Source organism: Muntiacus reevesi, chromosome 3 (assembly GCF_963930625.1).
Source record: "Muntiacus reevesi chromosome 3, mMunRee1.1, whole genome shotgun sequence".
Lineage (NCBI taxonomy): Eukaryota > Metazoa > Chordata > Mammalia > Artiodactyla > Cervidae > Muntiacus > Muntiacus reevesi.
In genome coordinates, this window is record NC_089251.1 from 240,183,976 (window position 1) to 240,208,943 (window position 24,968).

Sequence of the window (24,968 nt, forward strand, 5' to 3'; positions counted from 1 at the left end):
GAAAAAAAAGAAGGTATTTAAGATTTCCTAGATAAGGAAATTGAAAATACAAAATGTATTTTACTCAAGTTATTCATGACATCAATTCACTCAGTTCAATTTTACAAGTTAAAATATTTGGACTGGAAATTTGAAATACAATAAATGTTTCAAAGCTGTCAGCCAGAAATGTGCATAAAACATGCAAAACTTAAAGGGCAAAGTGATGATAATTTATTTCTCACTTTCTAACTTCTTATCAAGCACTATACGACATGCTTTACTTGGTAATATCGCATTAAAGCACATGCTTTGAAAAAGCGACAAAACAACAAAAATAAAATAAAATGAGTCTGATTTACGCTTTGACATAGCCATTGTGATTTTATGCTACTAGGGGAAAAAAAAAATGAGAGTTTCTGAATATATTCAAAGCTCACTTCTAAATTATAATCATCATTATTATTTCCATCCTCACCAGCATATATGCTTATATTTTTAACAAAGTCAAAACTTCCAAACAGCAGAAACAAACACACACAAATAGAATCAATAATCAGGTTACTTTGTCTTTACAATGCCAAATACATGTTGAAACCATCAGCCATTTTAGGGTTGTATACATGCTGTCATTATGAGGCAAGGACTATATCCATAAATGTAATAATTTAAATGATGCGTTCATCTCCTATCAGTATCTATAATGAGGTTATGTTTTTCAAACTTCAAGTTTCAAAAATTGGCCTCCCCTACAGCATAGAAAACATTATTGATCAAAATTATAGAGAAGGTCCTTTCTATAAAAATTACAGGCCCACAGGGCCATTACTGCTTCGGAAGTAAGGTGTTAAATATGAAAATGTCTGGCCTTTGGATTCATGGATTTAATCAACTTACAAAAGGTCAAACCTGAAATAATTATAAGAGCTCAGATCTTGAGAACTGTTCAGATTTCAGAAAACTTTTCAAATGTGCATGCATGCTAAGTGGTTCCAGTCATATTCAAATCTTTGCGACCCTATGGACTTGTAGCCCATCATGCTCATCTGTCCATGGGGATTCTCCAGGCAAGAATAGTGGATGGGTTGCCACTCCCTTCTTCAGGGGATCTTCCCAACCCAGGGATCAAACCCAGGTCTTAAGTCTCCTGCATTGGCAGGTGAGTTCTTTTCCAGTAGCACCACCTGGGAAGCCCCTGTTCAAATGTGACTTCTAATCAAATGTTTTAAAAAACATTAAAAAAAATCCTTTCAAGTAGAATATATAAAAATGATATTTTCTCTATTAAAATAAACTTTATTTTCACATATCCTAAAGAGAATTTCAGTAACATTTTAGTAAAAATGTGAGGATCTCCTAAGACTGGTGGCTTAGATGGCAAAGAGTCTACCTGCAATGCAGACCTGGGTTCTATCCCTGGGTTCAGAAGATCCCCTGGAGAAGGGAATGGCAACCCACTCCTGTATTCTTGCCTGGAAAATCCCATGGGCAGAAGAGCCTAGCAGGCTGCAGTCCATAGGGTCACATAGAATTGGACATGACTAAAGCAACTTAGCACTTACATATAAAGTCAATATTACTGTTTATATAAATTAAAATTAATACAGTTACAGGTTGAGGTTATATTAATATAACTTTTAAAACTCTGAAATTTAGTTAACTTTTAATATCTACCCTTGAACATTTAAATAAGGCTAACTTTGGCATTGTACAGACAAAATTTTGACAACTTAAATTTTTTTCTTTTATATTTAGGCATGATTCATATTGTTTTCAGTAAAACTCATTGAACACAGTTTAGACCATCACAAATGAGAACCACATGATGTAGGATTTATTTTAGTTAGTTATTATCATCATCATCATTACACAAAGTACTTTAATATTGCATCTGCTTTTTTGTGTACAGGTTTGCAAGGAAACTCCCAAAATGGATTAAGAAATAAAGTCATTTTAATGAGCACAGCAGATAAATGATATTATATCATTTCAAAGGAGGCCTAAGTTCTCTTGCATATCACCTAGAAGTAAATATGCAACAGATAAAAAGATAAAGTAGCAATTTTGCAAGGAGTTGCCATTCCTTTTGCATGCATGAGTTTTCCTTTTTTAAAATTTAGTTTAATTTTGGCTATATACAATGCTTCATGTTCTTTCACGGTTCTTACCCTCATCCCTTCAAATCGTGATAAGGCTCTTAGAGGTCTCAGAGCTCTTAGTGTCCTGAGAGATTTGATGGCACCAAGTTCTGAGTAACCCAAGGCATTTGCTGTTAAACTGACCAATGAAACCTGAAAGCATACAAAAATAAATAAATAAAAATATAATTATTGCCATTCAATTTGTAGTATTCTGTAGCACAATTATAATTTATTATAATTTTATTTTATTGAAGTATGGTGGCTCAGATGGCAAAGAATCTACCTGCAATGAAGGAGACCTGGGTCTATCTCTGGGTTGGGAAGATCCCCTGGAGAATGGAATGGCTAACCCACTCCAGTACTGCCTGGAGAATCCGTGGACAAAGGAGCCTGGCAGGCTACAGTCCATGGCGTTGCAAAGAGTCGGACAAGAGTGAGTGACTAACACTTCCACACATAGTTGAATTGCAATGTTGTAACAATTAACAGTTTTTATTTATAATTATTCATAAGATAAATACTTACATGTTTTTAGTAAACCACTTAAAATTTTAAGGAAATATTTTTAGTTTAATACAAAGAAAGTAGCTTTCATGATGTTATCTAAAGCTAGTTGAATAAAAAACAGTAAATGTCATGTGATTTATTAATCCCTCAAGTAGTTAGAAAACCGAAGTAAAAACTGATTTTCAAAAGAAAAAAAGCCAGGTACAAGAAAATGTCATTGATCATCCTTCCTTTATTAAGTTGCTGCTGAAGTTAGAGATTTGCCAATGACCTGAAGCGACTTAGCAACAGCAGCAGCAACAGTAATAAAATATAAAAACTGCAATTGTATCAGAAAAGGCAAGCAATCTATATCCTGTGTTGGTTGGTATTTTCAATTAATGACAATTGATACTCTCAGAAATTAATGCACTAAGTCACATTAGTTTTGAGGTTGATTTTTTGGCAGTGATTTTTTTGGTGTCTTGCTAATACTTTGTGTTTTCACTTGCCTAAAGTTTATTTCTATATAAATAATGTAACTTAAAAGTAATTCCATCATGAAATTTACTCAAATTTTTAATACTAATTTAGAGCCTCCTGCTATGGTACTTGACCCAAAATGGCCAGTCAATATTTATTAAATAAACTAACTAATTTGCATGAAATATGCAATAACTAAGAAATAAAATTTTAGGTGTCTAATTCTTTAAATAAAGACCAAAACTCTGTATCCAAATAGAATTTCTTTGGTTTGAGAATAGAATACTGGATAGTTCCAAATAAACTAAACACTATTTTTGCAAAATTTTCTATATTTTAGTGTATTAAGTTGGCACTTTTTACTTTGAGATGTGGTATAATTCCTTTTGTCTTTTTTTTAGATCGATACACTTATCTTTAAGAAATAATTACAATAGAACCTTGAAAAATGAAAGTATTATTGTTGCAAAACTACAAAATTCTCTATAGAATTATTTTCCTAAACTTTTGGAAATAGCTATTAAAAACCAACTTACAATAACAAAATCATTATTCTTCCACTAAAAAGTTCAGACATGTAATAAGTATAATAAAGAAAAGTAAAGCTTAGAAATTTTCTAAAAGTTTAAATTACATTTAGATTTAAAGCCTACTTTGAAAGTTTTTGAGGAGTTGAAATATGAAATAACTTCTAGTGTTTGAAATATCAATAGCAGAAACATTTTTCTCTTTGTGAAATGCTGAAGCAATTATTCATTTGAGGTTTCTTTTTTTTAATTGAAGCATAGTTGATTTCAGTACTCTATTAGTTTCAAGTTTACAACATAGTAATTCAAAATTTTTATAGATTATATTCCATTTAAAGTTATTATAAAGTATAGGCTATATTCCCTGTGCTATGCAATATATCCTTGTGACTTACTTATTTTATACATAGTAGTTGTACCTCTTAATCCTCTACCCCATCTTGCCCCTCCCCCATTCCCTCTCCTCACTGGTAACCACTAATTTGTTCTCTATATCTGTGAGATCCATTTTGTTATATTCACTAGTTTGCTTTATTTTGTAGGTTTCTCATTTAAGTGATAACATACAGCACTTGTCAAACTTATTTCACTAAGCATAACAACTTCTAGGTCTATTCATGTTGTTACATATAGCTAAAATCTCATTCTTTTTTATGGCTGAGTAGTATTCTATTTAGCAGTATTCTAAATCTTCTTTATCAATTCATCTCTTGATGGATACTTAAGCTGCCTCCACATCTTGGTGATTATAAATAATACTGCTATGAACATTGGGGTGCATGTACCTTTTTAAATTAATGTTTTCATTTTCTCCAGATATATACCCAGGAGTGGAACTGCTGGGTCATATGGTAGTTCTGTTTTTAGTTTTTTGCAGAACCTCCATACTCTTTTCTACAGTGACTGCACCAATTTACATTCCCACCAACAGTGTACAACTGTTCCCCTTTCTCCACATTTTTCATTTGTGGCCCTTTTGATGATAGCCTCTCTGACAGGTGTGAGGTCATATCTCTTTGTGGTTTTGATCTTCATTTCCCTGATGATTAGTGATACTGAGCATCTTTCCATGTTTCTAATGGCCATATGGATTTCCTCTTTGGATAAATGTCTACTCAGTTCTTCTGCCCATTTTCTAATTGGGATGTTTGCTTTTTGATGTTGAGTTGTATGAGCTATTTATGTATGTAGGATATGAGCCACTTATCACTCTTTTGAGGTTGTTTTATTATTTTTTTTTCTAATTTACTCATTTCATAGTAACGTTAAGCTTCCCAAATAGCTCTGGATTTGCCTTTGTTCAACAGAATTAAAGAGATACTGCATGACTCAGTTCTACAAATACTTTCCATAAGAAAATTGAGAGTTCTGCTGGATCATCATTTTAGGAGAATAAAATGCCTATGAAGTCTGTGGTGTTTTGAAAATACATTTTTAAAGCTGAAAATATGCCAAACATAAAGCATGATGTTTGCCTTTAACAAATCTCAAAGACAGCTACTTGCTTTGGGCTGATGAAGTATTAATTGTTGAATACACCAACTCTGTGAAGGGCTGTTGGTATATTATGGGCTTGCCGTAAATCTAGTTATGTTCTAGAGTAACTCCCATCACTGCATGAAGTAGTTTTTTCACTATTTCCCATACATCTTACTTTCTATAATTTAGTTACAAGCTATACAATATACTCTTTAAAAATATCCTTTAAGAAAATCAAAAAGAATTAAAAAAAATTGATGGTAGCTTCCACCATCGTCACTGGTTTATTTGTTTACCGAGTGCCTCTAACTCTTATGTACTAATATGATCATTTTGTAGTGTCAAGAGCCAAGTAACTTAGTGGCACATAAAATTATTGGTGGGGCTGGGATTCCAACTCAACTCTGTTTGAATCATAATATTAATAAAAGTAACTTAAACATCATATCCTATTTCACCATTCTCTCTACATACTTCTGATATTTTCCCCAAAATTTTTATCTTAGAAAACCACCACAAATCCCATCTTCCCAATGCTAAATCAGTACTAACTTAGCTTATTTATTACAAAAAATACACTATTATTCAGTGAATTAGTTTAGTGTCTACTAAGTAGCATATCCTGTCAACATAACATTCACTATTTTGGAGTTAGTTTAAAGATAAGACAAATTACCTTGAATGAAAGACAAAAATATGGAGGATACTTACATCAACAATTAAGAAGTCTAGCCAACACCAGGCATTGGTGAAATATGTTTGATAGCCATATGCCACCCATTTCAGAAGCATTTCCAGAATGAAAATGTAAGTGAAAACCTTGTCAGCATATTCCAACATTGTTTTGATCGTCTTTCGCTGGTCAATATATATATCCTCAAATGCCTATAAAGAAAAGTTATGCATTTTAGTTTTCTGAAACTTTTATACTACAGCTATTATAGGTTGTTTTCCCTGGTTACATATTTTTTCCTGATTTTCACATACATAAAATGACATTTCATTGGAATATGAGGGTAGATAAAAAGTAGTTCTTGATTTTTTTTTTTCTTTCTTTCAAAGATCTTTTAATGAATCAGGAGAAAAGTTATGCTCTCTGTTGATCTAACTAAAAGGAAGAAATAAAGGTATAACTCTAAGGAATTAAAGTGACTTGTTCAGGAAATAGTTCTTGATGTCACGTCTTGATGCTGGTATCCCAACTTGAAGTTTTTTATTCTCTTTGTTTCATATCTTTTGCCTCCTCCTGTTGGCCTCTTTATTTTTTCCACAGAAAGGAGGTTGAAGAAATAAAAAGGCTTATATTTTTCATAAAGCAGAAATCATAATTGATCAATACATCACCTAATTTTACTCTACAGTTGAGTTCATTTGTCCCCTTCATTTTGTTAACAGTTTATGTTTATCAGCAAAGATATGGTGTAACAAAGATGAAATTCCTTCTCATTTAGACTATAATATGTATTCTTCCTCTAATATGAACCTCAATGACACTTTATATCTAAGTCTATATTCATTTAAATGGTTAAAAAAACTATTTGTTATCTAAAGTAGCATGTAGATAAAATTTATTTCATCAGAGAAATATGCAGACAATATAGGCCTGTGTTAGAATTATACATTTTTAAGTTAAATAAACCTAAGTTATTGTGTTTCAGTTAAGTACTGTATCATCTTTCCATCTCTGTCTGTCTGTCTGTCTACATCTATTTTATGGCTTAAGTAGTCTATTTGTGTCAGCATTTTCCTAAAATGCTATCTATGTGCTATACTTTACATTTTTGTAAATGATTTTTATATAAATAGAAATTGATTCTGATGAAACGAACACCTTTATCTAGAGAGAAGCCAATCCTTAAATGATTATTTAGGCACACTGCCCAGTATTTATTGTTACCAATATTCGCTGGTTTTGGAGTAACAAGAGAACACTGGATGCATTTCAAAAGGGACAGAGAAGTGGTCCCTAAGGACTTATCAACTGTCCATAAAGAGATAATAATAATATAATTCATAAATAAAATTAATCAGAACATAGAAATTATATTAATATATATACCCAAACCACAGGACTTTCTTTAACTGCTCTGTATTATCATGCTTACTTTGTTGTTAAAATATGAGTAATTAAATACTCATGTCCTTTGGTTATCATGAATAAATTAGAGGGACAGATTTTCTGGATTACTTAATAATAAATGAAAATTAAGAACTAGTTAATTAGAAATGTGTGAATACATAATAAAAGTAAATGCAGAACTGCGTGTTTGTACATTGTCTATAGTCTGGAAGATATGAAGTGGTGTTACTAAAAATGCCTTGAAGATAGGTGGAAAGATACGAGTGGATGCATGGGTGGGTGAATGGATATAGTGATGTATGCATGTTGAAGGAAGAAGACATAAATGGAGATAACAGTTCTGGGGTTATCAAACAGAGATTAACAGCTGATTCCATGGAAATGGAAATAGCTATACAGTGAGGGTTCAGGAAAAATAATGCATTGGATAGTAAAAGAATGCAACAGAAAGGATTACTAAGTCATCAGTATTAGGTGATTCTAAAACTTAGTATTACGGCACTTTTGCTTAATACTCACTCACCAGTGCACCACTACTAAGGAGAATCATGAAAACAATGAAGGTCTCAAACCAGTTATGTTCAACTATTCGGAAACATGTTCTTCTCAGATTCCACCATTGTTTTCCTCTCCCTTCTTCCACACTGATTTGACAACATTTGAATCTTTGTACACAGCCTGCAAATGAAATGTTCAAACAGGAGCAGATAAATAACTTCTTCTGCCTAAATGATACCCTCTGGCGTGTTCTGGATTCATTTTCTCAGGACTATTGCCATCTCCATCTTGCTGGGCTAACTCTGTAAGCCTAGGGTAGTAGGAACACATGCAAAAGTGATGTGAAGTTGTGAAAACTATTCAGTTCCTTATTTCCATGGGAAATACTAATCATGGAGAAAAAAAGCAATAAGTATGGATTTTTGTCCATTCTGCGCCAGGCTCAACTAGGTACTGTGCAGGCATCAGGAATGGGGCAGTGCTTATTTCCTGTTCCACCCAAGTATTGGAAAGTGATGTTTTCATGAAAAAAAAAAGTGCTTGCAATTCACTTGATAATAATATAAAAATTATTTTTAAAGCAAATGTTGTGTATGAGAATTTTGACTAATGTTTAAGATGCTGACTTCTTGCAAAATCACCATTCTATCTGAAAAATTATAAATTAGTCATTCATTCTGACTACATTAAATGATCTTTTCTCCATGTTCATGGTTCCTTACACATGGCAAGGATAACCAAAATACAATGAGAGATTTTACATATGTTAGCTTATGAGAAGTAATTAAAACAGATTGACTACAATGTACTACTCTATTCTGAGTTGTCCATGTTGGATGATCAACAGCTTTAAAAAAGGAAGAAAAAACAACAACAACTGCACTCTATAAATGTAAGATTAACACGAAGGTCATTTTTTTACCTTCGGTGAAGCAGGCTTCGGGTTCGAGGGTTTCCTCGGGTTCTACCACGGGCTGCTCCTCGGCAGGTGCTCCAATGTCTACAGTACTGCCTTCAGATGAACTACTGCTCTCATTAAGCTTCTGACCGTGAGATGGACATAAAAAGTAAATCACTTTAACTTGGTCACTAAGAAATTGTCTAGCAAGAAAACTATGAACTGATTTTGGATTCTCCTTGAAAAAAAGAGATTTTTAAGATTAGAGCCAAAGAGGGATTGAATAAGAGGAGGAAATAAGAAAATAATCTATAGTAACTCATTCACCATAATTTGCAGTGTATGAAACCAGACTGCTATATTTTGAAGTTACAAATAGCTACTAAAAATATATACTAAGCAAACCACTGTCTTATGAATTAGAAGAGACCCAAAAGGAAGGTTGAGGGAGGAGGAGTTAGTATAATTGCTATCATTTTAGAGATGATAAAATTAAGGCTTAGACAGGTTAAGTAACTTGTCTAATGTCATATAACCAGTAAATGAGAAAACCAAGATTTGAATTATTCCTGAGCCCAGTGCCCACGCTCTGTCTTCTGTGCAACCACACTGTTTCTGAAATAAGAGAAACAGTGTATTCACATGCTTATAATTCTCTCCATTTAAAAGTGAAAATAACCCATAGGAAAAACCCCAAGGTGAGTCTAACAGATGAAGAGAATCTACAGTTCAATCTTGAAGTGACACAAAAACAAAAGCATCTATCCATAATGTAAACCAATAATGGAATTTTACAATGATATAAATATTCAGTATCTTCATGGAAATGATTTCATCAGATGCAAAAAACTAACCTTTGGGTAGTTGTAGACATCAGTTCCTGTTTAATCTTTGTTTACAATAATTCTTCCAAATGAATTATACACTTGTTAGAAAGCAAATGGCATAATAGTAACTTAAGCACAAGCAATAATAAAACATTTTGGTATAATATTACTTTAACTCAGAGAAATTTTTTAAAAGAACTACTTGAAAAGTCTCTAAAATTTTGAGGCAAATCCTGCTCTTGCTTATCATAGTCCTTCACACATAGTGCCAAATATCAGACTCTATATCAAACTTTGTATCCATTACTAAATATCACTATTGGTCACCCAGACTTCAGTTTTTCAATTAGCAACTGTGATTACTAAGATGAAAAGACATGAACCTAAAATGATATAAAATTTGTTTTTGTCTGTTGATTGCCACACTAAATATCCTTCTTATTGTGTCTTGCCTGTGTTGTTGCTCAGTTGCTGAGTTGTGTCTGACTCTGCAGTCCTATGGACTGCAGCACGCTAGGCTTCCCTGTCTATCACCAACTCCCGGAGCTTGCACCAACTCATGTCCATCGAGCTGGTGATGCTAGCCAACCATCTCATTCTCTGTCGTCCCCTTCTCCTCCTGCCCTCAATCTTTCCCAGCGTCAGGGTCTTTTCCAATGAGTCAGTTCTTAGCATCAGGTGCCCAAAGTATTGGAGCTTCAGCTTCAGCATCAGTCTTACCAAAGAATATTCAGGGTTGATTTCGTTTAGGATTGACTGGTTTGATCTCCTTGCAGTTCAAGGGACTCTCAAAGAGTCTTCTTCAGCACCAAATTAAAAAAGCATCAATTCTTCAGAGCTTAGACTTCTTTATGGTCCAACTCTCACATTCATACTAGAATGACTACTAGAAAAACCATAGCTTTGACTATATAGACCTTTGTTGGCAAAGTGACGTCTCTGCCGTTTAATATGCTATGTCTTGCCTAGATGATGATAAAATAAACTGATACTTTTTTCCTTAGTGTATAGTTATTCCAGGTCTTACTGGGTCAGACTTTCTTCAGATGAGAGCTGTTGCCGGTATATCCATCTTTATTCTTAAGATGGGCAAAATAAAGGACAGAATGGTATGGACATAACAGAAGCAGAAGATATTAAGAAGAGGTGGCAAGAAGACACAGAAGAACTGTACAAAAAAAGGTCTTAAGGACCCAGATAACCACAATCATATGATCACTCACCTAGAGCCAGACATCCTGGAGTATGAAGTCAAGTGGGCCTGAGGAAGCATCATGATAAATAAAGCTAGTGGAGATGATGAAATTCCAGCTGAACTATTTCAAAATCTAAAAGATGATGCTATGAAAGTGCTACAGTCAATATGCCAGCAAATATGGAAAACTCAGTAGTGGCCACAGGGCTGGAAAAGTTCAGTTTTCATTCCAATCCCAAAGAAGAGCAATACCAAAGAGTGTTTAAACTACCATACAATTGTGCTCACCTCACATGCTAGCAAAGTAATGCTCAAAATTCTTCAAGCTAGGCTTCAACAGTATATGAACCAAAAACTTTCAGATGTACAAGCTGAAATTAGGAAAAGCAGAGGAACCAGAGATGAAATTGCCAACATTTGTTGGATCATAGAAAAACAAGGGAATTCCAGAAAAACATCTGCTTCATTGACTATGCTAAAGCCTTTAACTGTGTGAATCACAACAAACTGTGGAAAATTCAGAGAGAGATGGATTACCAGACCACCTTACCTTCCTCCTGAGAAATCTGTATGCAGGTCAAGAAGCAACACTGAGAACAGGATGTGGAACAATGGACTAGTTCCAAATTAGAAAAGGAGTATATCAAGGCTGAATACTGTCACCATGCTTATTTAACTTCTCTGCAGAATATATCATGCAAAATGCTGGGCTGAATGAAGCACAAGCTGGAATCAAGGCTGCTAGGAGAAGTATCAATAATCTCAGATATGCAGATGACACCACACTTATGGCAAAAAGCAAAGAGGAACTAAAGAGCCTCTTGATGAAGATAAAAGAGAAGAGTGAAAAAGTTGGCTTAAAATTCAGCATTCAGAAAACTAAGATCATGGCATCTGGTCCCCCATCAATTTATGGCAAATAGATGGGGAAACAATGGAAACTGTGACAGACTTTATTTTTTTGAGCTCCAAAAATCACTGCAGACAGTGACTGCAGTCATGAAATTAAAAGACACTTGCTCCTTGGAAGGAAAGCTATAACAAACCTAGGAAGTGTATTAAAAAGCAGAGACATCACTTTGCAGACAAATGTCTGTCTAGTCAAAGCTATGGTTTTCCAGTAGTCATGTACAAAGGTGAGAGCTAAACCATAAAGAAGGCTGAGCACTGAAAGATTGATGCTTTTGAACTGTGCTGTTGGAGAAGACTCATGAGAGTCCTTTGGACAGCAAGGAGATCAAACCAGTTAATCCTAAAATAAATCAACCCTGATTTGGCCACAGCAATCAGAGCAGAAAAAGAAATAAAAGGAATCTAGATAGGAAAAGAAGAAGTGAAACTCTCGCTGTTTGCAGATGACATGATCCTCTACATAGAAAACCCTAAAGACTCTACCAGAAAATTACTAGAGCTAATCAATGAATATAGTAAAGTTGCAGGATATAAAATTAACACACAAATCCCTTGCATTCCTATACACTAACAATGAGAAAACAGAAAGAGAAATTAAGGAAACAATACCATTCAGCATTGCAACAAAAAGAATAAAATACTTAGGAGTATATCTACCTAAAGAAACAAAAGACCTATACATAGAAAACTATAAAACACTGATGAAAGAAATCAAAGAGGACACAAACAGATGGAGAAACATACCGTGATCATGGATTGGAAGAATCAATATTGTGAAAATGGCTATACTACCCAAAGCAATCTATAGATTCAATGCAATCCCTATCAAGCTACCAACGGTATTTTTCACAGAACTAGAACAAATAATTTCACAATTTGTATGGAAATACAAAAAACCTCAAATAGCCAAAGCAATCTTGAGAAAGAAGAATGGAACTGGAGGAATCAACCTGCCTGACTTCAGACTCTACTACAAAGCCACAGTCATCAAGACAGTATGGTACTTGCACAAAGACAGAAATATAGATCAATGGAACAGAATAGAAAGCCCAGAGATAAATCCACGAACCTATGGACACTTTATCTTCGACAAAGGAGGCAAGGATATACAATCGAAAAAAGCAATCTCTTTAACAAGTGGTGCTGGGAAAACTGGTCAACCACTTGTAAAAGAATGAAACTAGAACACTTTCTAACACCATACACAAAAATAAACTCAAAATGGATTAAAGATCTAAATGTAAGGCCAGAAACTATAAAACTCCTAGAGGAGAACATAGGCAAAACACTCTCCAACATGAATCACAGCAGGATCCTCTATGACCCACCTCCCAGAATATTGGAAATAAAAGCAAAAATAAACAAATGGGACCTAATGAAACTTAAAAGCTTTTGCACAACAAAGGAAACTATAACTAAGGTGAAAATACAGCCCTCAGATTGGGAGAAAATAATAGCAAACGAAGCAACAGACAAAGGATTAATCTCAAAAATATACAAGCAACTCCTGCAGCTCAAGTCCAGAAAAATAAATGACCCAATCAAAAAATTGGCCAAAGAACTAAGCAGACATTTCTCCAAAGAAGACATACAGATGGCTAACAAACACATGAAAAGATGCTCAACATCACTCATTATTTGAGAAATGCAAATCAAAACCTCAATGAGGTACCATTACACGCCAGTCAGATGGCTGCTATCCAAAAGTCTACAACCAATGCTGGACAGGGTGTGGAGAAAAGGGAACCCTCTTACACTGTTGGTGGGAATGCAAACTAGTACAGCCACTATGGAAAACAGTGTGGAGATTTCTTTAAAAACTGGAAATAGAACTGCCATATGACCCAGCAATACCACTTCTGGGCATACACACTGAGGAAACCAGATCTGAAAGAGACACGTGCACCCCAATGTTCATCGCAGCACTGTTTATAATAGCCAGGACATGGAAGCAACCTAGATGCCCATCAGCAGATGAATGGATAAGGAAGCTGTGGTACATATACACCATGGAGTATTACTCAGCCGTTAAAAAGAATTCATTTGAATCAGTTCTAATGAGATGGACGAAACTGGAGCCCATTATACAGAGTGAAGTAAGCCAGAAAGATAAAGAACATTACAGCATACTAACACATATATATGGAATTTAGAAAGATGGTAACGATAACCCTATATGCAAAACAGAAAAAGAGACACAGAAGTACAGAACAGACTTTTGAACTCTGTGGGAGAAGGTGAGGGTGGGATGTTTCAAAAGAACAGCATGTATATTATCTATGGTGAAACAGATCACTAGCCCAGGTGAGATGCATGAGACGAGTGCTCAGGCCTGTCGCACTGGGAGGACCCAGAGGAGTCAGGTGGAGAGGGAGGTGGGAGGGGGGATCGGGATGGGGAATACATGTAACTCTATGGCTGATTCGTGTCAATGTATGACAAAACCCACTGAAAAGTTGTGAAGTAATTGGCCTCCAACTAATAAAATAAAATTTAAAAAAAAATAGATGAAAAAAGAAATCAACCCTGAATATTCATTTGAAGGACTGATGCTGAAGCTGAAGCTTCAATACTCTGGCCACCTGATGCAAAAAGCCGATTCATTGGAAAAGACTCTAATGCTGGGAATAATTGAGGGCTGGAGAAGAAGCGGGCCACAGAGGATGAGTTGGTTGGATGGCATCACTGACTCAATGGACATGAATTTGAGTAAACTGGGAGTTAGTGAGGAACAGGGAAGCCTGGCATGCTGCAGTTCCATGGGGTTGCAAAAAGCTGGATACAACTGAGTGACTGAACAACAACATTCTTAAGGTTATTCTTAAAAATTAGCTACTCTTGTTTTAAGATCAAGTTTTATAATATATTACCAGTTATTATACTTCAAGGTATATATCCCCTTTAATGCATACAGTTTGGAATCAATCTGGAAGAAATTTTTAAAGGATATAAAAGATTATTAAATGCCCATTATTAGTACTACAAAGGAAGATGTGCTCTTAGAAAGTTCCCAGGTTTACACAAGTGATTCTTTAGATGTTTATAAATTAATTTCCAAACACAATTTAAGCAATAAGCAATTAAGCATGGTTTGTTTGGACTATGGCAGGAAAGCAGAAGTATGTCTAGTGTCACTGAAACTCAACATATCCCAATTAAAGGCATGACTTCTTTTCCCTCTCTTAAATGTACTTTTTAAACTAAGTTTCTGATTCTATTTGAAATATCTTTCAGCATATTTCAAAATCATCCTAGACTCAAAATCATCTTGCTTACTCTAATTTATTTCAAATATGGACAGTGAAGTCAAATTTAATTTTACCTTTGAAATCCTCTGCTCTCAGTTTCATCTTCCTGATTCCTAGGAATGCTCTATTCACACTTGTCACTTCTTTTTTGGACAGCTATAAATAATAAATTCACCATTTATTCTAGCCTTGCCTAATATTAGACCCCTGTGAACCACAAAGGCCTGAATTATGCTAGTTACCCAATAAATATTTGGTGAACGAATGAGTGCCTCTGCTTCAGATATTACTACCAAATGAAGTTTCTGTCTCCAGCTTGACTTTCCAACCAAATTTCCCAGATCTGTCTTTCACAGAAGCTGTACTTTAGTCATGGTGAGCTTCTTTAATGTTCTCTGGATTTTAGTAATATAGTGGTTTTTGCCCATCATTTTGGATGAATAATAATTACCCTATCCTCACCATTTATCTGCACAACTCTTTGGGCACAGACTGCTTTTTATCTAGCCCACTTCCATGCTAATTGACTTACCCGACTAACAATGCTTGGCATTTTCGCCATAAAACACAGTGACCGATACCAGTAATATGCTATTTTCTCAGTAATATGCTATTTTCTACAGTTGCCTACACTGTAGTACATCTCTGCTTCCACCTGGTGAGTTGTATGCTTATCAAAAATAATCTGTTTTCAAATCAATCTGTACTATTGTAAATTAATGTATTATAATTATGGAATTTACTCTTGCTTAATTTGATAAAATGAGTTTGAAAACAAAGTTACTGTATTCATAAAAACTAAATTGAAATCACTGCATAAAATTAATAAAGGCACATCCCTCAAATGTATACAAACACATAAAGAAAAACTTGTTGAAGTTGCTATGTAACACAGGGAGCCCAACCTGGTGCTCTGTGATGACCTAGAGTGGTGGGAGGTTCAAGAAGGAGGGATATATGTATAATTATGGCTGATTCACATTGTTGTATGGCAGAAACCAACAACATTGTAAAGCAATTTTCTTCCAATTAAAAAACAAATTAAAACACAGTTTGTTGTAAAATTAGGGGTAAATAGGTTATTTTTAAAAAGGTACATCATGAGAAGCACTGGGCTGGAGGAAGCACAAGCTGGAATCAAGATTGCTGGGAGAAATATCATAACCTCAGATATGCAGATGACACCACCCTTATGGTAGAAAGTGAAGAACTAGAGAGCCTCTTGGTGAAAGTGAAAGAGGAGAGTGAAAAAGTTGGCTTAAAGCTCAACATTCAGAATACTAAGATCATGGCATCCGGTCCCATCACTTCATGGCAAATAGATGGGGAAACAGTGGAAACAGTGGCTGACTTTTTTTTTCTGGGTTCCAAAATCACTGCAGATGGTGACTGCAGTCATGAAATTAAAAGACACTTACTCCTTGGAAGGAAAGTTATGACCAACCTAAATAGCATATTCAAAAGCAGAGACATTACTTTGCCAACAAAGGTCCATCTAGTCAAGGCTATGGTTTTTCCAGTGGTCATGTATGGATGTGAGAGTTGGACTATAAAGGAAGTTGAGCACCAAAGAATCAATGCTTTTGAACTGTGGTGTTGGAAAAGACTCTTGAGAGTCCCTTGGACTGCAAGGAGATCCAACCAGTCTATCCTAAAGGAGATCAGTCCTGGGTGTTCATTGGAAGGACTGATGTTGAAGCTGAAACTCCAATATTTTGGCTACCTGATGCAAAGAGCTAAGTCATTTGAAAAGACCCTGATGCTGAGAGATTGAGGGCAGGAGGAGAAGGGGACGACAGAGGATGAGATGGTTGGATGGCATCACCGACTCGATAGACATGAGTTTGGGTGGACTCCGGGAGTTGGTGGTGGACAGAGAGGCCTGGCATACTGCAGTTCATGGGGTCGCAAAGAGTTGGACACGACTGAGTGACTGAACTGAAAAAGGGTATGCTGTTGTTCAGTTGCCCAGTCATGTCCGACTCTTTGTGATCCCATGGACTGCAGCACGTCAGGCCTCCCTGTCCCTCACCATCTCCTGGAGTTTGCCCAAGTCCATGTTCACTGCATTGGTGATGCCATTCAGCCATCTCATCCTCTGATATCCTTTTCACTTTCTGCCATCAATCCTTCCCTGCATTAGGGACTTTTCCAATGCATCATCTGTTTGCATCAGATGACAAAAATACTGGAGTTTCAGCTTCAGCATCAGTCTTCCGAGTGAATATTTAGGGTTGATTTCTCTTAAGATTGACTGGTTTGACCAACTTGCTGTCCACAGGACATTCAGGAGTCTTCTCCAGCACCACAGTGTGAAAGCATTAATTCTTTGGCATTCTGCCTTCTGTACGGTCCAGCTCTCACAACCGTACATGACCACTGGGAAGACCATAGCCCTAACCATATGGATCTTTGTCAGCAGAGTAATGTCTCTGCTTTTCAACACAACATCTAGGTTTGTCATCACTTTCCTGCCAAGAAGAAATCATCTTCTGATTTCATGGCTGCAGTCACCATACACAGTGATTTTGGAACCCAATAAAGAGGAAAACTGTTACTATTCCACCTTTTCCCCTTTTATTTGCCATGAAGTAATGGGGGTGGATCCCATGATCTTAGTTTTTCTAATATTTAGTCTTAAGCCAGTTTTTCACTCTCCTGCTTCACACTCCTCATGAGTCTCTTTAGTTCCTCTTCACTTTCTGCCATTAGAGTGGTATCAGCCCCATATCTGAGGTTGTTGATGTTTCTCCCGTCTGTCTTGATTCCAGCTTGTTACTCATCCAGCCTGGCATTTCTCATGATGTGCCCAACGTATAAATTAAACAAATGGTAACAGCAGGCAGCCCTGTCACACACCTTTCTCAGTTGTGAACCAATCAGTGTTCTATACGAGGTTCTAACTGTTGCTTCTTGGCCCAAATACAGGTTTCTCGGGAGACAAGTAAGATGGTCTGGTATTCCCATCTCTCTAAGAGCTTTCCACAGCTTGTCATGATCCACACAGTCAAAGGCTTCAGCATAGTTGACGAAAGAGAGAGAGAAATGTTTTTTCTGAAATTCCCTTGCTTTCTCTATAATCTAGCAAATGCTGGCAATTTGATCTCTAGTTCCTCTTCCTTTTTAAAACCCAGCTTGGACATCTGGAAGTTCTTGGTTCCCATAATGCCGACACCTAGCATGCAAGATTTTAAGTATGTCCTTACTAGCATGGGTGATGAGTGATTGACTTTTTCCAGTCCTGTGGCCACTGCTGGGTCTTCCAGATTTGCTGACATAATGAATGCAAAATCTTGATGACATCATCCTTTAGGGATCTGAATAGCTCTGCTGGAATTTCATCGCATCCACTAGTTTTATTAACAACAGTGCTTCTTAAGATCCACTTGACTTCACACTCTAGATACAATGTCTAGCTTTGGATGACTAACCACACCATTGTAGTATATGGGATATAAATTTCTGGAATGATGCTAAATTCAGATTGCTTTATAAAGTTTTTTTATAATCTTTGTCTTCTGAAAAAACCTAAATTAGAATCATAGATGATGAATTACAGATGTAGCTCATGATAAGCAATGATGTAGAACTTGAAACAATGAGCCCAGGCTGGAAAAAGAGGCCCAAAGAGATATTTTAATGTAAGTATGTATCATTTTTCAAAATGAAGCAGTTTAATATTTGGGGTCCAGAAGGAGCATTTCAGGAATGGGACATGATTACAAATTAGATTTTTTAATTTAGTATTCATATATGGTTTAAATAGGTCCCCAAAACATTTTCAAAAGAAGCCTGGTAAGCCATACCCTGGGTGACCCCTGGGATAGACCCTGATTCTTACACTAGTGAGGGAAACTTGCCCCAACTTTAAATCATACTGACATCAGATAAAGTGACATGTGAATGTTAGAAAAAACAAACCACAGGCAGTGGACTCAGGCCAGCTCATCTACTCTAGATAAACTATGCTACTAAGAGAAATTTTAGTGTTTTTTCTTTAAGTTTGTACATAATGGAAATAAATAGAATTAGTGTGAAAAAGAAAAGAAAGACAAACAAAACTGATGGAGAAAGACTGAGCTGAGAAGCATGCCTAGACAACACAGAGGAGGCATCAAGGGTTTAGACTGATGAGCCAAATAAAGAACATTAGTAGGTAAATTTGAAATTAAAAAATAATAGATGTATTAAACAAATATAGATTAAATAACAGCATAATAAACTGAACCCAAGCTTGTTGAGTCATTGGTATCATCTTATGATCCTGCTGATAATACTAAAGTTTGTATGTTTTATTGATTTGTTTCCTAAGAACCACCTACTACACTAATATTATCTGCTACATTAATTTCTCTTTATTTATGTTCCCTTTGTTTTGTTGTTCTATTTCTAATTTCTCAAATTAAGTTCTATGTCATTTTCTTCCATCCTTTCTTGGTCATCTGTGTTAACAGGTATTCAGAGGGTGCTTGGTCCAATTTCATAGATTTTTGAGAGAAAAAGTTCTTAGTTTCTAAATAGTTATTTATATATTTTATTTTCTACTTAACCCAATATTTGCTTGGAAGGAAACTCAAATTCTCAAATGGTTATATTTTTTCTGTTATTATTAATTTCTAGTTTTAACTGCATTGTGATCAGATAATAACCTAAATGACATCTTCTATCTTGAACTTATGGGGATAATAACCCTACAATGTTTGCTTGTTTGAATTTACTGAAACCCAGTACATTATTAATTTATACAAATACACCATGGGCTATTGAAAATAAGAATTCTCTGTACATATAGCTTTTCTAGATAACATTTATAACATTTTACTATTTATATTATTCAAATGATCGACATTCCTATTTTTCTTTGGTTCATCACAGACCAAAAGAATAGTATTAAAACTCTCACAACCACTACACTTTTTCAGTGTATTTTTATATTTATCATTGTTGAAATCAAAGATAATGTGGTTCTGAATCCTTTATTTGGTTGGAGTAAAAACACTATTACTCATAAGGGAAGGAAAAGATTTTTAGACCTGAGATATTAATTCAGATAAACATGACATATAAATTCAGATAAACTACAAAATAAGTTGGATAACAACAAACTTAAAATTTTCAAATAAGTACTTGTATTGATTTAAAAACAATAAAACAAATTTTCCTTTTTTGTTCTTACATTGAAGTTCACTTTTATTTTGAAATTCATCATTCACATAATAAAGCAATTGGTTCTCATGGCCTTTGGGATTAATAGACTATTTTAAGTATTGAGTTTTATGTTTATTAAGCCATTAATTGACCTTTAATTTGCTCATTTCCAATTGGGCTAGTTAATTTAAAAATATATTTTCACATGTAACTCGCAATGGCTCAATTGTATACTGACTTACTGTCCATATATGCTTGGCAGGATGACAATAAGTGAACAGAGAGAATGAAAGAACTACATCGCATCTGAAGCATCCACTTTGCCTTGTATACAAGGGCATTCAATAACCACTTAATAACTACAATCCTGATGGGAAGAGCATTTTTCCTCCTCAGTGGATTTATGCAACATTTCTTGCTTTTTAAAAAATATTTTCTACTATAACAAATGATTTTGACCTTGAGGGTGAAACAAAACAAAGCAAAGCAAACAGTACTCTCCACAATATTTCTTAGAGTAAGTGATCACAGTTCTTTTGGTTATTGTTCTCTGACTTGATCTTAGGATGTTTATACTGTTATTTTAGACTTGGTTTGTTACAGGGAGCTTATTTATAGGGTGTAATAGAATTTCAATTTATAATGTGATAAAATATTTTAAAAATAAATCTGGAATTTAAGGGTCAAAAGGATACAGAATATGTGTATAATACATGTGTTTTTTATTTTTGAAAAAATATTTTAAAAGCTGGCATATACTATTTTAAAGGTGAGAATTTTACTGTTATTATATGTATTCATATTAACATATATATTTAAGATATATATCTTAAATCAGATATAGTTGAGATGCTCAACATCAAAAATATCAGTATTAGTATTTAATTGTGTACACTGTGCATTAGTAAATATTTCTAGTGTACACTAACCATATTAAAAATTAAAGTGACTTCTATTAAACACTTTCATCAAAGGAACAGTATCAAAGGTACAGATTCAATACTGAGATTTAGAATTTCCATAGGGAAGCTACGTAAAAATCAAATACTAACTCTTTAATTTCCTTATCATCCCTAAACTCAGATGATTTCTTCAAGATTTATGTTGTAATGACTGGCTTCAGTTGATTACTCATATTCTATACATATAAAATTTTCTTATTAATTGTGAAATCTTCTGTTAGTCAAACATTTGCCTTATGTACCAGTGAAGGTGAAGAAACATCAATCTAATATACTTTGAATTGGGCTTCCTAGGTAGCGTTAGTGGTAAAGAACCTGCCTGCCAAAGCAGGAGAAGCAAGAGACAGGTTTAATCCCTGGGTGGGAAGATGCCCAGGAGGAGGAAAATGGCAACCCACTCCGGTATTCTTGCCTGAAAAATTTCATGGACAAGAAGAGCCTGGATGGCTACCTTCCATGCACTCATAAGGAGCTGGGCATGACTCAACGACTGAACATAAAGCACATACTCTGAATTCTGTTTTAATGTATGTCAAACTAATAAGATGGAAGCAATCCCTGCTGTAGAGACCATGAGGTAAAGAGATGGTCTACACAAAAAAGCTGGAGGCATATATACCTATCTTCCAATAGATTCTTAATATCTCCAGATATATTGTCTGCTATTTTTCTATTGGGGAAAATTATGTTATCATGGTGTTCATAAATTTGGATATTTGCAGAAGTCTTGGTATATATCCATTTGATTCAAGATTAACCAAAGACTTCCTATTCTTATTTCTTTATTTAACATGCATTTACTGGACACTTACTGTATTCTAGAGACTAGGATAAATGAGGGGCATATTATGTTAAATGAAATGAGCTTAATTCTTGTTCTTAGACACATTTTAAAACTGATTATTGTCCACATAAGGCATTCCCTGTAGACCTTTATATGGTAGCACAAATTTAACTTGCTGATATTCAGCAGTATGTAACAGATTGAAAATGATCATGTGTTCTTCAACTTATATCATGCATAATAAAGATAAAAGTATTAGATGAGGAAATATCAGCAAAACAGTAAGTAAATATTTATCACTGGGAGGACAAGTGGGATCTACTTGTTCATTGGGATCAATGAACTGTTCACTACTCATTTACTCATTCATTTAGTAAACATTTTGTATACACTGCAGACTTAAGGTGAATAATACATGGTTGGTGTTTTCCCTATTCTCAAAGACTTCATAAATTAACAATGCAACCACAGAAGTGCTTCCTAATTATTTGGAGGATTCTTCTAGGTGGGATTAAATGCAGAAAGGTATATTCCTAAAGCACAACTTTGAGTGCCCATAATTTGAGTGAATAAGAGCTCTGTACTTAGCAGATCTCTACAGATTAGTGTGGTATGCAGAAGCAGATCAGTCTAAATTATAGGCCAGCAAAGGAGGAAGAGGACCCTCCAGGACTGATGGAGATTCAGATTCTCCTGGCTATATCATTAACCTGTGCCAGGTGACAAGGGCTTGGGATTCAATACCAACTCTATAGTGAACGCTTATTAGTTTGTCAGTAAACAGTATTATTCAATTCAAAGAGATACCAGAGATAGTATACTTTTAGACATTGCTAAGGAAATTTAAGGTAATGGTTCAAAATATAAACTGTAGCTCACTTCCTGGATTCTAGGCCAGGATAAATCTTTACTACTTGTATGACCTTGGCAAGTTACTTAAACTCTTTGTGTTCAATTTTCTTATTTGTAAGATTAGAATAATAGTATCTATCTCATGGTGTGAAGACTGAATGAGATAATGCTATGTGTAAAACCCTAAAAACAGTGTTTTGTCTATGGTGAGCAGACAACAAATGACATGTTATTAACATGATCTGAATTACAAAGACTCAAATGACAGTTTTACTTCATTCTGGCACACACTCATTGCTAAAATAAGGGTACTTTCCCCTAACTATGCTACTAATATGCTGTTTTTATTCCAAAGAGACATAAGTTTAATAACTCAATTGATTTTAAAAGTATTTATTTAAGCAGATTTACAGTAGTAATTGCACCATCACTACCTTTTGTTTTTGAGTCCTTTTAACTCTGAACAGCTTTTAGATTCTCATAAGATTCCTATAAGCACTACAGGACATATATACTCATATTATAACTAGGAAACTGGATAATATACAATCAGTGATTGCCCATAATAGAGTTAAGACCAACATACTCTTACTTTAGGATTCATACAAATCAACCTAAACTCAAAAAGATATTGAGCCCTTATTATGTATGCAACATTGTACTAGGTGCTTCAGAGGATTAAAATTATATAAAACACAATTCCATTGCCAAAGGAATTACTTTCTAATTGGGGAGATATGATTTTATTTACCTTTTGCATAGTCTCAGCAATTTTGCCTAGATTTCAGAAATCTGTCAGGGCACACTCCATGAAAAACAGAATTGATAAACTAGGCTTCATTAAAACTAAAAATATCTACTCTGTGAAAGGCATTATCAAGAGAGTGAGAAGAGAAGCCATAGATTAGGAGAAAATCTTTGCGAAAATGAAGCTGGGAAAGGACTGTTACTCACAATGCACAAAGAATTCTCAAAACTCAACAATAAGAAAACAACTTGATTAAAAAAAAATCAAACAGGTCAAAGTTCTCAACAGATACCTCATCAAAGAAGACAAACAGATGACAAAGCAGCATATGGAAAGATCCTCCACATCATATGTCTTCACAAAATGTAAATTGAAAAACAATGTTCAATGCAGGACTATTCACAGTAGCTAGGACATGGAAGCAACCAAGTTGTCCATCAACAGATGAATGGATAAAGAAGCTGTGGTCAGTCAGTTCAGTTCAGTTGCTCAGTCAAGTCCAACTCTTTGCGAGCCCATGAACTGCAGCACTCCAGGCATCCTTGTCTATCACCAACTCCCAGAGTTTACTCAAACTCATGTCCATTGAGTCGGTGATGCCATCCAGCCATCTCATCCTCTGTCATCCCCTTCTCCTCCCACCTTCAGTCTTTCCCAGCATCAGGGTCTTTTCAAATGAGTCAGTTCTCCACATCAGGTGGCCAAAGTATTGGAGTTTCAGCTTCAGCATCAGTCTTTCCAATGAATATGCAGGACTGATTTCCTTTAAAATGGACTGGTTGGATCTCCTTGCTGTTCAAGGAACTCAAGAGTCTTCTCCAACACCACAGTTCAAAAGCATTAATTCTTCGACCTCAGCTTTCTTTGTAGTCTAACTTTCACATCTATACATGACTACTGGAAAAACCATAGCTTTGACTAGATGGACCTTTGTTGGCAAAGTAAGGGCACATATATACAATGGAAGCTGTGGTACATATATACAATGGAATAATACTCAGTCATAAAAAGGAATGATTCAGTTCTAATGAGGTGGATCTTCACAGCCTACAGAGTGAAGTAAGTAGAAAGAGAAAAAACAGCTATTGTATATTTATATGGTATCTAGAAATACCTATTGCAGGGTAGCAATGGAGATGAAGACATAGAGAACAGACCTGTGGACACGGGGATGGGGGGAAGGAGAGGGTGAGATGAATGGGGAAAGCAGCATGGAAATAGATACACTACCATATGTAAAATAGATAGCGAGTGGGAATTTGCTATATGACTCGGGGAGTTCAAACCAAGGCTCTGACAACCTAGAGGAGTGGAATGTGTTGTGAAGGGAGGTGTAACGGGAGGGGACATATGTATACCTATGGCTGAATCATGTTGTTATATAGCAGAAATCAGCACAATATTAGTTGTGGACAATCGTAATTGTTCTTCAATGAAAAATAAAGAAAACCAATGTGGTACCACTACACGTCTATTGAGCATCATTGACTCAATGGACATGAGTTTGAGTAGACTCTGGGAGATGGTGAAGGACAGGGAAGCCCGGTGTGCTGCAGTCCATGGGGTCACAAAGAGTTGGATGCAACTGAGTGACTGAATCTACTAGAATGGCCAAAATTCTGAACACTGACAAGACCAAATGCTGTGGGGCAACAGGAGCTCTCCTTCATTGCTAGTGGCTATGAATAACCATACAGCCACTTTGAAGCCAGGTTGTAAAT

The 24,968-nt window shown here is 35.3% G+C and overlaps 1 protein-coding gene across 6 annotated transcripts in view; it reads right to left on the reverse strand.

Annotated features, from left to right (window-relative positions):
• The window catches only part of SCN1A (sodium voltage-gated channel alpha subunit 1), an 89,556-nt gene that overhangs the window by 16,952 nt on the left and 47,636 nt on the right, over positions 1-24,968 (reverse strand). For all 6 annotated transcript variants that reach the window (XM_065931681.1, XM_065931680.1, XM_065931678.1 and 3 more), the window contains exons 17-20: positions 8,596-8,716; positions 7,699-7,853; positions 5,807-5,980; positions 2,148-2,270 (exon numbers count right to left, since the gene is read on the reverse strand). In XM_065931681.1, coding sequence (XP_065787753.1) covers positions 2,148-2,270; positions 5,807-5,980; positions 7,699-7,853; positions 8,596-8,716 — 573 coding nt within the window. The remainder of the gene's footprint in view (positions 1-2,147; positions 2,271-5,806; positions 5,981-7,698; positions 7,854-8,595; positions 8,717-24,968) is intronic.